The sequence below is a fragment of the Anolis sagrei genome, chromosome 5 (assembly GCF_037176765.1).
Source record: "Anolis sagrei isolate rAnoSag1 chromosome 5, rAnoSag1.mat, whole genome shotgun sequence".
Classification (NCBI taxonomy): domain Eukaryota; kingdom Metazoa; phylum Chordata; class Lepidosauria; order Squamata; family Dactyloidae; genus Anolis; species Anolis sagrei.
In genome coordinates, this window is record NC_090025.1 from 54201808 (window position 1) to 54218162 (window position 16355).

General features: G+C 35.6%; 1 protein-coding gene across 4 annotated transcripts in view; it reads left to right on the plus strand.

The window, feature by feature from the left end:
* RAPGEF2 (Rap guanine nucleotide exchange factor 2) overlaps positions 1-16355 on the plus strand; it is a 189099-nt gene that overhangs the window by 98873 nt on the left and 73871 nt on the right. For 3 of the 4 annotated variants that reach the window (XM_060778766.2, XM_060778769.2, XM_060778768.2), the window contains exons 6-7: positions 1548-1715; positions 4358-4375. In XM_060778766.2, coding sequence (XP_060634749.2) covers positions 1548-1715; positions 4358-4375 — 186 coding nt within the window. The remainder of the gene's footprint in view (positions 1-1547; positions 1716-4357; positions 4376-16355) is intronic. The other variant, XM_060778767.2, reaches the window with a different exon arrangement.

Below are 16355 nucleotides of genomic sequence, written 5' to 3' on the forward strand. Positions count from 1 at the left end.
CAGTTCTGGTATGTTAAAGTTATCTGATTATACTTTAAACATATTAGACTCCAGTATTTGAAATGCTTATCTACATGTGTTAATTGAGTACATTATGAAAGTAATTCAGGAATAGTCTTTAGATTTCACATATTCTAATTGAGATAGATTCTGAATATATGTTTCAGTGCATATAAAAATGAATACATTCAATAGTGTGCTGTGAAGCTTTCTCATATACCGCTTCATAATTAATAAAACAGTTAACAAATAATGAAATTATCTTTTTGTCCTAATCTTCTGCCTAAATCCAACATCCCTAGGCTTGCTTAAGCCCCATTATTTCAGAGAATTTAAGCATATTCCACTTAGTCTTTAGTGCTCACCATGGGATAAGATGGGATGCCACTCCACTTTTCACCCAGACATAATTGATTTGTTCTGACTATCCCACAGCTTTATAGTAACATGTATCTTAATTCTTTCACCTCGAGCATTGCCAGAATCATAATACATAATTAATAATGTTGTGCCTGTTGTGTTTCTCAAAAAGACATTTTAGAAATAAAAGTTCATGTTAGCACAAAAGAGAAAAATAAAAATATATTTAAAACGTCTTATTTTAGTTATCAGTTTTCTCTTTTCCTATGTTAATAGGAAAAATCGCCATATGGATTAAGGGATACTTTCCCCTCCTTATCCTTAGCATGGGATATCATGACTTACCATAAGAGCTAATTCTTCATCTCACAATAATTTTAGTGGCATTTAGGACAGGCATAGATTCTACTACAGAATAAATGTTAAGATGTTATCTCATCACCTAGAGCAATGCATTATTATCTTACTAACGGATAATGCAAAGCCCTTATTTCTCCAGAATAGAAATGGCAGCTAAGTGCTAAATACGGACCTGCTTTCGTTACTTATCTGTCATAAGATTGATGTGGGGTGAATGGGGGTTTGGTATTATGATGCAATCTATCATTGTACGACATTTCTTCCAATGTTTTTTGAAATCGTTTTGCTTCAGGAAAAAAAAGTTTTCTGCCTTCTTATATGAACTAGCTGTTATAGGATGGAATGAGAATTTCAATAATGGTATATCGAAATCACAGGAAGACTTCATATTCACTTCCTTAAATATTCCCTTTTCTTTTGAGAAACTAGTATTCTATGGGAAATTAAGAAAAAAATTAAGGGAAAAATGGGCAACTGTCACCATGATAGTTTGCACTATAAATATTGTTTGTCTGACCTCTTATTGATTCTGATGCCAAATAAGGTGATATTTCATCTTGTGTTGTCAAAGGCTTTCATGGCCAGAATCACTGGGTTGCTGTGATTTTTCCAGGCTGTATGGCTATGTTCCAGAAACAGGGAGTATGCTTCTGGAACATGGTCATACGGTCCGGAAAACTTACAGTAACCCAGATATTTCATCCATTATATCTCAAATGAAAATGAATATCTATATAGCTAATCACTAACTGCAGTAGAGAAGAAACCTGCATATGAATGTTTACATAATATTTTTACTTAATTTACAATATTTGTCATTTTATTAGGTGGATTATATGGATGAAAATGAAGAATATTTTCAACGACAAGCATCTCATAGACAGTCTAGAAGAAGATTTAGGAAAATCAATCAAAAAGGGGAAAGGCAAACTATTATTGATACTGTTGATGCTTATCCAGTAGGAAAACCACCTTTACCTAGAGGTTATCATACGGTAAGTTATCCACATTATTGGCACAGTTTATCATTAGATTATCATATGAAACAAATCACACTTTCTCTGGTAACTTGTGTAAAATTGCCCAAATTTATGTAAAAGGTGTATTTGACCATGATTTGCCTTCAGATTTAATATTTTTTGCGCATAGTGGATAAGCCGACAGGAAACAGTATAATGCCTGTATTGGGAAAAGTGTAAAAATATTTACAAAAAGGCAGATTCAAAATGTAATCTTAAAACACTGGATTCTTGTTTAATCTCCATACCATATTACTTGTTTCAGTTTTATATCACACAAGTAACTCCATGACTAAAATATTAATTTCTGCATATACTTACTGAAAGAAGGAAAGACAAGAAAAGGCCTGTTGTGTATTGTTATCTGCTCATGCCACTGTTCCATTTTTTCTTGGTATGAGAAAAAGACCAGAGTGTGTCCCTTCCACTAATATGGTTAAGATAATATTGTATCAAAACAAACTGGAACCATGGCTTTATCATCTGAGAGAGCATTATGTCTGCATTGTCTTCACCTTCAAATGTTCACTATTCTGCATTCTTGAACTGAAGGCAAAAGTCTTCACAGATCATTATTGTCGTGTCAAATTACTAAAGAGTGTTGCTATTTTCAAAAGATAGTAATCTCCTAATTCTCAGCATCAGCTAAATGTTTCAGGAACTTGTGCAGTACAGGATTTCATACTATCATTTATTTGAATAGTCTTCTGGTACCTAAATGAAGTGATGTTTTATGTAAACACATAGTCAGCAGGGAATGTGGTATCAACTCCCATAATAACAAAAATAGACATTGAGTATAGTTTGCTTTACTTTTTTTTTTTTTACTATAAGACAAAATCCTTCAAAAGTAGTTTTCACTCAATGACTTCTGCAATGCTTCCTGAAAGACAATATTCTTATTCTTCTGAAAAAAATGTTCCTTTTGTGAGTAGTGTTGGAAAGATGGGGGAGCTAGTAATTGCCTTTTAGATCAGTATCAGACAAAGTTGATGGGTTATGAGACAACCCCTCTCCCCCCCCCCCCCCATTCTGTTTCCATAATGCAAACATTGATATCTAGGGGATGTGGAGGCCATTTCCAATGTATTTGCAGCCCACTACACCCTCCAGAGATCTAAGCCAACCCTCCGCCCATATTTCTAACCTTCTAATGCCCTCTGTAGGCCCAGGAAGACATCTAAACTTGTCACCATATCCTTGAGGTGTTTGAGAGCATTTGGGAGACATTTCTTTTTGTGGGAGCAGCCCTTTAAGGTCTCCTGGAAGCCTAATGTTCCCCCTAGTCTTCCAAAGTTGCCCACCCCCTGTTTAAATGGATAGAACACCAGCATCTCACTTTTTTGTCTACCAGCTGGAAAACTGGCTCGTATGGAATGAGCTCATCCAGAAAATCAAAAGATCCTTCCTATGCTATGAATTTCTTTAAAGGTTGTTGCTTTGCAGTTCCTATATGGTCTAGCCTAGGAATGAGCAAACTTCAGCCCTCCCTAAATGTCTATCTGAGCTGATCCTTACTGTTTATTCTTGTGGGCTTTCAAAAAGGGAGATGGAGTAACATGTTAAATCATCTCATGAATGCAATTGGAATTCTTCATGTGCTCTCTCTGATTCTAAAGTACTGGGGATTTACCATTTTTTCTGTCAAAATTTATGCTCATCTACTGTTTCTTGTCTTGGGACTCTTATAAAATTTGTGTTGTCATCATAATATCAAGAGATGCCTTGACAGTCCTTGTGTACACTCACATACATGCTTGTTGATATCTGTTTACAAGCTATGTGTATACTGTTCTCATAAGAATATCTGTATATCTTGTTAGTTTCAAATGCTTCTTTTGGATGCTTGTACACTTCAGAAACGGTCTACACTTGGTATGTTTTGTTTGTGTGACAGAAGGCTTAATTTTCAGAGTTGGCTTTGATGAACCTCACGTTTCATTTTATGTTGAATTTAATCAGCTTTTCATTTATTTACTCTTGTATAGAATGTTAAGGAGCTCTTATAAAGTTGATACATTGTATAGTAATGGGGTATATGTCTTGGTTGGTAAGTTTTATTAACTGCAAAAGAGATTTCTAATGTCTCATCTATCAATTACTCAAGGTTAAGCAGTCTGTGGGAAGAGATACCTCTCTAAACACATGGTGGAAATACGCTCAAGAGGCTTATTTTGGCTCTGACTTTAATGTTTGCTTGCTATAAGTTGAAAGTTTAGAGATTTGACTTGCCTTTTTTGTTGTGCTTGTAAAGGCAGCAAATCATTTCAGCAATATAAATAAAGTATGAATAGTTTTACCAGTGTATTAGATATGTTTTTGTCAATATAGTATATACCTAGTTGATTGTGTTTGAAAGATGACACATCAGAGCAAAGTAGTAAATGTAGATGTCCCATATTAAAAACAAGAACAATTTATCCGGTATTAGCAATTCTACTAGGACTTTATATTAAAATATCGATAATGTTTGTGCGGACTGTTTTCAGCTCATGCGTCCATTTGAAATCTTTCTTACATAATAACAGTTCATAATAGTAGTAAATGTTTTGGCACCTCTGATAATATTCATCTTTTCCTTTCCCCCTCTATGGCATTCATTTCATTTTGGCTCACAGGAATGCACTAAACAGCAGGTATTGTAACTTACATGTATGGTCCTGTAACGCTTTATATCCCCCCCTCTCCCAGCTTGAAGTGACTGATGTCTTAATTCTGGTTTGTTGTTGCTGAATTTGTGTTGCACTGCTTCTTTTTCCACAACCTGATACGTATTTTAGGTTCTGTGAAAAACCCAAAATGTTGAGCTTGGTGACATCCCTGCTATCTCCATTTCAGCTTTACGTTTTAAATCCATTGTGGCATATTTTGTTGTTAGAAGTTGTCATGTGGCATCTATATATATATATATAACACAGAGAAATTACTCTTTTTGGACAGATCACATATTATTTATGACCTCAGTATTGTTCTTATTGTTCTTAAGTCTTTCTTTTTTCTTACCAGCATACTTTCTACTGTCCACCAACATCATTTTGTAGAAAATGTTAATAGATTGTATTTAAAAAGTCATAATATTGACGAGAAGTGAACATTTGCATGACTTTCTGTTGCAAAAACTTCAATTCTGCTCTTGTTTAAATTTTAAATGAGAGGGTTTTTATTTCAGACTCACTAATGAAGGTTAATGTAACATAGACTTTGGGATTTCTAATACTGGTGTAAACTCGCAGTGACCCACACATGGATTAAGAATGTATTATAGATTTGGGGGTGGGGTGGTATGTTGTCAGTGCTGATGTTTTAACTTGTTTAAAACTCTTGTGTGTCACATTCAAAAGATTCTTCACAAGTAAAAAGTGCTATCTTAACACACACATTCACTCAAATTATAACTTTGGATCCTTAGAATGGAAGAGAATAGGGGAGAAATGCAAATATTATTGCTTGTTAGTAGGTCTGTAGGTATAAACGTGTGAGAAAATGAATAATATAATCTTTTAACTTAAAAAGAAAACTTTTTCAGGCACTATCTACCCAGCACTAACTAACAATGCTTTCTCCTTTGACTGAAACATCTTATTTTCTCTCTCGGCATTCTCATCAGTTTTACTAACAAATGGTGCAATCAGCATTGGTTGTTAATAATGTCTTTTTCCTGAATTGATGCTGTTGTGAACCTTCCATGCTGTCACAAAAGTTGTTGCTGTTACTCATTTTGACCTTATTTATATGCATGGATTAGGTTGTGGTGGTAATTACAGTAGCAACTTTAAGTCCTCTTGACATGCCCTCATAAGCTTGGCTTACATTTTCATCTTCAAACCCTGTTTTATATGCTTGCATTAAATGTTCTATTTAGTATAAGATGTCTTACTGTAGACAAATACAGCCTCGGGCTTTATAGCACTTGATAAAGAATGCTGACAATCATTCTCAGTCCTTATAACTCAACATTCTTTGAATTCATCCATTTTAAAAATAGTTTTTAAACCAATCAGATGCTAAAGGCTGGGTAGCAGCACTGCATGTTTTAGCTAGAAAACTAATTAGATCTGCCCTTCTTTTAACTGACTTATTTGTTAAGGAAAAGGGTATTTATTATTAAAGTTGTACAAATACAGGGGTATGACAAAAGGTTCTGTTAGTCACTAGTGTGCACAGAGTAATTGTTGATAGTATTTTAGTATTTGCTTCTTCATTGTGGTACTCATGGCTATTGCTGTTCCCACGGAGATCTTTCATACCACCTGCAAGAGGCCTTTCATCTTTTCTTTGTCTTCCAAGACTTTCCCACCTTATGAACAAACAAATAAACATTTTTTTACTTGTTTGTCAAAGTAATGTCCCAGTAATTCAATCTTAATTTCCCAAGAATGCCTCTCTGACTGTTTGGCACCCTGAAACATACTTTAGGAAATGAATCTGGTAATTGGTTGATGGATGGCACTTTGCTGTAAAGTATGGTCACCTATCTACTCTTTCTTTTTTTAAGAGAGAGAAAGGACAAGGAGGGAACAAAGGAGGTAAAGTTGATTGATGGGAGTAGAAAGTTTGTAATAGAGGAGACTGAGTCTGGAAGAACTATGGAAAGGAGAATGGAGTGATCATAAGGTCTTGGACAGGGAGGTGATATAAAGATCAGGAAATAACCTGGGCAATTGGGAACAAAAGAATGGAATGAATGGGGCAAGGGGAGGAAAACATAGAAGTGAAGTACTGTATCAACCCATGTCTAATACAGAGCATCAGATGTAATGTGCACCTCAATTTTGAAAACCCTGGAACTATAAAAGGATTTGATATCAAATGTAAGACTTCTTCCCTGACTCTGATCCCATTGCAGTCCAGTTGGACCGGCTTCTTCAGGGAAAAGAAAAAGCTGTCCAATTGGACTTCCTCCTGACTCTTTGTTTGCCCAGCCTCATATCCTCTTGTTGGGATGGCCATGCCTGAAACACCTTAAAGGGTCAGTGCTCCTCCAGCAGCATTGCAGGCAAGGAGGGGGCCCATCTTTTACCAAGACACCTTTTTAATATTTCATCAACTGTAATGCCTTCCGTAACTTTGGAGATGTAATGTAGCCAAAAAAGGTATGCATTTGACTTGTGTAAATATAGTCAATAGTGATGTAGGGTAGTGGAGTGAGGACAACACAGTAACTATTGCTTTTCTGAAAGAGAAATCAGCTATGGGAATTAGGAAAGAAGAGGAGAAAGACAGAAATGCCTAGAATAGAGACAGATTTAGGAAGAGAGAAAACTGAAGCATGAATGCATGTACTTGCGTACATACATGCAAGTCAGATCCAATGAAGCTACATCATTTTTACACAGGATTTTCTTCTCAAATTTCAAACCACCATCAAATCTCAAAACAACAATCATCACATAAACTTCATAGATCTGAAACATTCCAGTTCCATCATGGTGCAAAAACCTTGTAATGACATCTGTCTTGCCACTATCAAATTATAGGTGACAGCTGTAGGGAATGACCATATTTTATATGTTGCATTTTATTGTTTTGAAAGCAACTATATCTTCTGTGTATAAAATGATGCAATTTGAATTAAAATAAAAAGACTAGGTTGTGTGTCATATTTTTAAAAAGCGTATCCAATAGTATCGGAAGAAACCACAATAAGCCTGTAGCCAGAGGGGTGTGTGTGTTAAGGTTTCAACCCTTCCCCCCTCCAATGTATCAGGTTTACTAACTAATTTTAATTGGTTAATTTATGAGTAAACCTTTTTTTAAACCTGAAACATTTCGGGGGGGGGGGTGTTAAGAGTTCAACCCCTGGCTACAGGCTTGGACCACAAGGACCATCTTGCCCAACCCCCTGCCATGCAAGAACACATAGTGAAAGAAGTTCTGACAGATGACCATCCAGCTACATCAGCGTCTTACATTTGCTTTTGGTAATACAGGCAGTTATTTTGCATTAGTAAGACATGAACTTGTTTTTCACAAATAGATTATGCATTAGAAGATTGTGTATTTTTAAAATTACAATTCGAAACACAGCTTAATATTATTTCACTAAAAATATTCAATAAAGATGATATAAATATGAAAGGAAAAGCAAATATCAAGAGGTGAATATTTCAACATTAAGCAAAATACAGAATAAGCTGCATGGCTTCAGAACTATTAATTTCAGTGCATTTGCCTGTTTAATAATATTTGTATGACGTAAATTTCATTCTGTCACCTGAAAATCATACAGAGGTTCGTAAAATACAAAATGATGTGCAAAATTTTGGTAGTAGCTGGTGAATTTAATTTCACAACCAAGATCAGGGTGGAAAGATTATTCTGGCCTATGGTGGAATATGTAGTTTTGTTAGTTTACAACTTAATCCTTTACATAAATGCACATATAATCAAATTGAGTAACCTCTGACATCTTATTTCATGCACATTTTTATTCAGACAATTAAAAATGCCATAAGAGTATGTGGCATTTCAAAGCAGTGCAAGGTAGTATGAGATCTGCTGTTTACCAAGTTTCAACTTCTATCCGAGAAGGTATTTCTGTCTATATGTATTACATCATCTTTCCGGCAGACCTGGTGTGTATCCACTGGGATTTGTTCTTCTTTCATTCCCTGTGGAAGAAGAGCTTGTATTGATGTCATAATTGGGTCCATCTTTTGGTTGCTTTGGAAATTCAGTGCAATAAGGGTTTTGTGTATCAATTCATTCTGCATTTCAAGCAATTTAGGTGTCAGTAATATGCCTACCAGCCTGGGTCCTGTTTCTAATTTGTGAAAATTGACAGTCCTATGTTTAATTGCCTTATAAGCATATGTCAGTTAAGGATGTTACAGAGATATTCTTCAATAACTGCCTTTTCTTGTACCTAGTGGGTTTATTTGTATTTGTTGCTCAGATGTAAAGTCATTCTGAGCATGTTTTCTCCCTCTCTCCCTTAAAGATAAACGGCACTCCATAAGAAAGAATTGTAATTGTATTTTCCATAACTGCAATTTGCTTATAAGTACAGTGAATAAGTACAATTGAATATTGTAATAACTCATATTTGTTTTGATACTGTTAGGTGTCTATAGGTAAATATAACACAACTTGTAATTGGGCATCTTGCATACTTCTGTAATATTGGAAATCGTCTAGGCATTACTTTGATGTTGAAGAATTAAACAATAATGGTAACTATATTTATTCTGTGAGGTTTTCAATTTAAAGCTTGCTAACAAGCTATTGTTCTTAATATAGATGTTCCTCTGCTATTGTTTTTGGAGAGGAAATAATGGGATATACGGATAACTATTTTTTTTCCACAGTTAGAAATAGAAACAAAACACAGTAGAACCTATTTGAGTCTCCTCTAACCTGATGTCCATCAAATATGTTAGATAAAAAGAAACTGGGGTAGGCATCTGCACTTGAAATCCAGAGAAGAGACAGGAGACATGCCTTAAGATGTTCAAAACATTTTTAAAAGTGGTTATTTTATTAAAATCCTGCTAAGAGGTGGCATAACCTCAGGAGTCTTAATTTGTTATTAGAGTGTTATGGCAATTAGTTTTGTAACCACTATCCCAACAAGTTTATCTTCCTAAAAGAGATTTTGCCTTTCTGTCTCCCCAATTCTTGTCAGTATTACATTGTGGACTCTTGGAGAAGGTATTGACTGAAATGTTTTTGTAGTCACAGAGCATAGGAGAAAATTTGTGTCTGGTGTTTGAGGTGCTTAAAGGTTCTTCATAAACAGCTTCTTATTTTAATTCAGGAATTTATTGGGGCCTTTCTTGCATGTATTCAATCTGGTTATATTATGAATCCTGAAAAAGAAATATCTGGCTTAGAAGACTCCAATTACATCTGAGAATCAACTCTAATGCGATATTTTCCATAGGTATTCCTACTTAGAATGGCCATTGAGAAAGTTGTCATCCAATGCTAGAATCTTGTGACAAAGAAGATCTTTAAATTGCTATACAGCTTCTGGTTCTCTTATCCTTTCTCCCAACCCATCTTGGATTGTGAATTAAAATAGGCATCTTACTAGAGAAGTAATATTTCCCCACATTTAGGATTTTCTACTAGAAGAGCTTATATCATTAGAGCTTTGAGAGTAAAGTAGATAGATACTGTAAAAATGAAAAAGCAACCATGATTTATTTATGGAAATGAGGAAGTTGTAGTGTGAAAATAAAACAATGTATTTATTTTCTTAGGTGAAATCTGAATTTTTAATGCATCACATTCACCAGTGTGACTGAACTGATAGCCTGCTTTGAAAATGCATATATTTTTCTTCAAGTTTCATTGTAATTGTACTTTATATCTGGTTAACAGAGAATAAATTGTTGGTAATATGTTCTAGGGGTCATCTATAAGACATTCCCCCAAGAAGCCATTAATTAAGACACTCTGCTTGTTTACTGTGGGTCAGACATTCCCCAGTATTTTCCAATCTTTTTTTCCTGGCCTACTGATTTACAGAGCGCAGTACACTAGCTTATATATACATGGCACAATTCTTCAAGCTCATATGACATGAAATTTGGCCCTTTCGTGTACACTACTAATGGATTTTATTCAGCCCAATGGGAGAATAAAAAGCCACTACACGTGCATTAGAAACCTATACTTCTTGGCTTGTTAAGGGTTGGAGGAGAACTGTACTAGTAGATAAAGTTGTCAATGCTTTCTTACAAGGATGCAGTTTTAAGACCCTGTTGGGGGAAAAACTTCCCTGAATCTCTTTTTAACAAATAATTATCAGCCAGTGTCCAGTATTCCATTTTGGGACAACATTATTAGTAATGTATGGTTGCCTCCCAACTCCAGGGCTTCTCAGATGAAATGGATTGTCTTTTGACATCAATTTGAATCCATTTAAATCTGATTCATTTGAATTTGGTTTCAGACCTCATTATGAGAGAGAGATTGTTGGACATCTTGATGGATGGCATTTACTGGGAACTGGGCATGGGGAGTATGTTCCTGCTGATCCCCCTAGTCATCTCTGAAGCTTTCATTACCACTGATTATTCTAATATTCTGGGCCACCTTGCTGGAAATGAATTTGGAAGCCCTGTTTCCATTTATATCCGTAGAAGCAAGAAGGTGGTGCCAGTGGGTACACTTTCAATTGTGGAAGCTACAGCCCTGAGTCTGCAAGAGCTGTTGAGGATGACTTGGGGATCTCTCATTCATAGGATCGCAATAAAACATAGTTAACAACAACAATAATGTGGCTATGATGCAGATAATCTTAAACATGATTTGTGGTATACTTTTGATTTCCTGAGGTCCACTGCCAAAATTAAATAAGAAATAAATAATTCAGTAATTCAGTTGTCCTCCCTGTGAATGTAGGCTGTAATGTGATTCTTTCTGCTATTGGAGAACAGGGCTGGTTAAAAGAAAAACTGAGGGTTAGATACATTCCACAAAAATGAAGATGATGAAAATGTACCAGGTTTACTACGATGCTAGTGTATGCCCTCTTTTGAATGTCTTGCGATTATAAGCTTTAGTGAAACAAATACAAACAATAAAAAGTAGATTTTAAAGCATTTCTGGAGCTTAGGCGTTGCGTCCTTTTGCATATGAGAAGCTTTTCGCATTTAGTTATTAAATCCTGCTAACAAAACAGCTGGCATTTAATAACTTGAGTGGTACAAACTCTTCCATAGTTTATAATGCTCCTGTTTTAAAATAGCTACTTAAACATGAGTTATGAATTAAAATATTTGGAATGTTTATAGATGCTGTTGGTCTTTTAAACAGTAGGAAATATACATGCTAACAACATTCTTAAAAACCTAAGAACTAGAATGGTCTGTGTGACTAACCACTCTGCAATCAAAGCAAGATTGACAGATGTCACCAGCCCACCCAGCTGAGTACTAATATGCCTGTGTTCAGTTCTTGGTGTATTAAAGATGTGGATTATGGATTCATCCGCAGTAACAGACCACCAGAAGGACATGGGTACAGGGGGTTTGTAATATTTGAAAATCAATCAACAAAACAGTTTGTATTACAACAGAGGCAATGATGGTTGAATTTTGACAAGATACTATCTAAAGAAGATAATTTTATTAAGCACTGTGTATATATAAAATGTATTATTTGATACTGTTATATTTAAGATTACATAGTTCTATATTAGAAATAATTCAGTGAAATTGTATTTTCTTTCTTTCACATATTTTGGTGTGTAAAATAGACTATAAAAGACAAACCTGAGATTTGCCTATGTGATTGCTTTTCTGTCATATTGCTTTCATCAAAATATTAATGGGAAAATCTTGACGTTGATTTCCCTCTTAGTTACCCTTCCAGTCTGGAAGCAGATTCATTTTAAAACTATAAAGCAAAATGAGTTGTTGTAGGTTTTTTGGGCTGTATGACCATGTTCTAAAAGCCTTCTCTCCAGACGTTTCACCTGCATCTATGGCAGGCATCCTCAGAGGTTGTGAGGTCTATAAAGGAAATTGTTGAGAATATAATCACCCTGCTGTTTCACATGTCTATAAGGTGCTGTTCTAAAGCCTAGATGTGTTGAAATAGCCCTTTTGGTTGGCCTTTACTATTGCTAACGAGATACAGTGTGCCTTTCATCTCATAGAGATGTGTTTTTCCTACATTTGTATTTTTAATTATAATATGTGGCTAACATGGCTGCAGATATTGCCAGAAATACATAGGAACGCATTGGAGTTATCCAGTAGCTTACTGGTGGATGATTATTCATTGCTTGCTTGGTGACCCTAGTTTTAGAATGTGTTGGATATATTGTGACTTTTGTCTTTGAAAACACAGGATGAGGAGCTCTGAAATTTGGTGCCATCTCTACTGGCCATCACATTGGTTTTTTTGTTTTTTTAAAGTTTGTCCTGGTACTTGGCTTCAACCAGGAAAGAGTTTGTCCATTTGCTTTTCCCAACACACATTATGACCATCTCTTCTCCTTAAAGATAACAAAGTAGAGCAGGGATAGAGAAAGCATGAGCCATAAAATTCTCTACCAGTCCCCATCCCAGCCCTAAATTACAAAATATTTTGATAGTACCAGGCTCCCACAAAATGCATAAAAATGTTATTTCTGTCAAAATCATTTTGTAGAGGATGAAGACAATGAACAACATTTTAACAGCATTTTCAAAGAGTTGCTTTTGGGCAACTCTCTTTATCAAGTCAGAAAGACAAGGTTTCAACCTCAATTATCAGATGAATCAGTTTAATAATAATAATAATAATAATAATCATCATCTTTATTTGTATTCCAACCCCTCTCTTCAGAAAAACAATATACATAGTAATAATAATAACCAGAACAACACAGAACAACAAATCATAATACCAAAACAAAAGTAGTCATAAAATATTAAATTAAACATTAATAGAGCCTATTGCCATGTAAATGTAGCACAGAATTGCTGCCTTAAATGTTGTTCATAACTAAATATGCAGCAAAGACCCAACACTGAGTTATCACTACTTCAGAGGTGGGTAACTACACAATTGTTTGGGACTAGAAGTTATTCTCTAGACATGGTCATCCACTTCAGGCAGGCATTTTGGCCAGGATACAATTGGTGGTTGTGAATATATAATAGAGGTGGTATTGTAGGCCATGCTTGCTCAGTTGCATATAATGTAGAGTATAACCTGATGTAACCTCCAAAGTGTAGAATATATGTGCTAAGTTATAATATAGGAAGCTAGGAGTGTTAGTGTATGTGTATCACTGAGAACCTAGCAACAGCTTAAATCTGGAAAATGCCTACTAGAATGTAAATAAGATAAGAGGTGTGATCTATAGCAGATGTAATGCCTGTCACTTGTAATTAAGATGAGTGGATGCCCAGTAGATTTGACCAAGAATATCCATCTTACAAGTTCACTAGTAGGCAGGCAAAATTTTCTGGTGGTACCACAGATTGTGGCATATTTAAAGATTTCTGTTTTGATTGGATATCATCATTGTGAGAACCACGAGCATCTTAGTCTTGATTTATTTTGATTGAGCAACTGACATCCTGGAAAAAGCTAGGGAGGGAATAAAAAGAGCCAGGTTAGATAGCCTTTGGCAGTCTGCAATACATGAAAAGAGGGTTAAAGTATAGCCTTTGAGACAACTGGGTTGTTGTAGGTTATTCGGGTTGTATGGCTATGTTCTAGAAGCATTCTCTCCTGATGTTTCGCCTTCATCTGTGGCAAGCATCATCAGCGGTTGTGAGGTTTTGACCTCCCAACCACTGAGGATGCTTGCCACAGATCAAGGCCATGAAAACCTTCGACAATACTTCAAGACAACTGGTTCTGATAACTAATAAACTGCTCACACATGCTGGTAAAAGAAAATTAGTATTAATGTGAACTAATTAGGCTATGTTGAAATATATGCATGTCCCATTATGACTGTTAAGGATGCTTGTTAGTATGCTTATAGTTGTAATGGATGCTGTTAGGATTTAACAGTGATCAAGGTGGTTGGATGCAAGTTTGTTCACAGATACATTTTTAGATGTATAGTGTCTCAACAAATAAGATTGTATAGATAGATGGGTTGGCTGTGGTAAGACAGAATTCTATATTGTGAACGCCTCTATGAAATGTCGGTATAGTGCCATAACTGTCTCCGTGGAAAGTATAAAAGAACCTGATGATGATGAATAAATACTTAAATGATTTGGTTTAAGAAGGACAATGATCCCCTATGTTCACTTTACAAAACCTGTTAAAAAGATGTAGAGAAATAAAGGTCCAGTTTTTATGAAACTGATATATCCTAATAACTATATGATGTAAATGATGTATGATGTCTTACATGCAACATAATGTGATAAAAGCAAGCTTTCAGACATAGGCTTGTCTGTGTTTATATTGTTATGAATGCATATAATAAATAGTTTAGAAGATTTTCAAGAAGTCTGTTCAATTCCCTGATAAATATCTTGAGATTCCATTCCTTAAGTGCAGTGTTGATGTTAACTTTGCTTTTCTGGTTTTAAGTATTATCCCAAATTGGTCACTCAAGTGCCTGGAAGGTGAGAAGGGATCCCAGACAGAATCTAGATTCGTTAACAAATTGTCATGGTCCTCAATCCCTCAGTCTGAATAGGTAAGGGTGGAGAACCATGCCTGTTACAACAGGCATGGTTGTATGTAGGCAATATCAGGCAACTGGCACAATATTTTTGTGTGTGTCCAAAAAGGTGTTTTTTAAAATTTAGAGGTGGGGGGGGGGACTCAAAAGGGACCTCACTTACTCAAAGTAAGCAGCCTCCCATGAAACCAGAGTTAAATTGTATTTATTTTTTTACAATAACTGGATTTTAACATGACTGTACACCTCCTCATGTAAACACTATTTAATCCAAAAGTGGCAGATAATTGTTTTCTCTTTTCTAAGATACAGTTTGGTGTACAGTCATTATTTGTGAACTGATACTTTGAGATTAATAAATACATTCTTGCATCATTTTCTGCTGACACTTACTTTTGCATGATAGTGAGGTCATGTCCTAAGGTAACAGCAAATTCCGGTAGTTGAGATGCAAGCACCATGATATTTGTGGCAAGGCTTTTATTAGTATATCATCTAACATATAATTCTAATGGAAGTTTTTGTATAAGAATAATAAAACAATGTTGGCCTTGTGTAACATTTTGTCCATTTTATATAATATTGACAAAATTACTAAGAAAAATGTACAGTACAATGAAATATAATACAATGTAACAATACTTAGAATACAGTACTGAAATTATTTGAGAAACAATTACATAAATGATCAAGCAAAAATAAAAGTGAAGGAAGATAAGTGTGCAATTATGTTGTACAATCCTTTAAAAATATTAGAATTCCTTAGAAGTATTAACTAATGCTTTTATTAAATGCAGATAGACTTCAGTGTTTATCTGGTCACACATTCACCAACAGGAGGTAGAAATGATAGAAAGAATATCTTCTTTTATATTATTGGCTTGAAATGTGTAACTCCAGTGGAATGAGGATTATTCTGTCCCCTTCTTCATGGTTATTCCTAGTGCATAATAAAGTAACATATTTTTTCTCAACCTTAAGCCCGTAGCAAACTACTGGAAGCGAGAGTGAGCTTGTGCTCGAGCTTGCTCCGAAGCCCCGCCTTTTTTCCCCCGAGGCTGCTCTCTCTCTTGCTAGTGTGCCTGTTTTCCCTTGCTAGGGAAGCGATGCAAGTGAACTCTCGCAGTTGGCAGAATTCAACTGTGAGCGTACGCTCGCATCCCTGCCCTCTGCAATGGAAAACAGGCACGCTAGCAAGAGAGAGAGCAGCCTCGGGGGGGAAAAAGGCGGGGCTTCGGAGCAAGCCCGAGTGCAAGCTTCCTGTAGTTTGCTGCGGCACGAGTGTATGCTCGCAACGCTGCCCTAGCAAAGGGAAATAGGCGGAGAAAGAGGCGGAGCATCGCTCGTGCTGGCTTAGTTTGCTCTCGCAAAATCCTAGTTTGCTACGGCTCTTAAATTCTTTTCAGTTTACAGAATGAGCACTCATCAACTGGAGAATGCTATTCAGAGCCATGTTAGCTAAATGTTAGAAGTTTATTTTTCTTGAACCAAAAGTGTCTCTTTCTGAGTTTACTTGTCTCTGT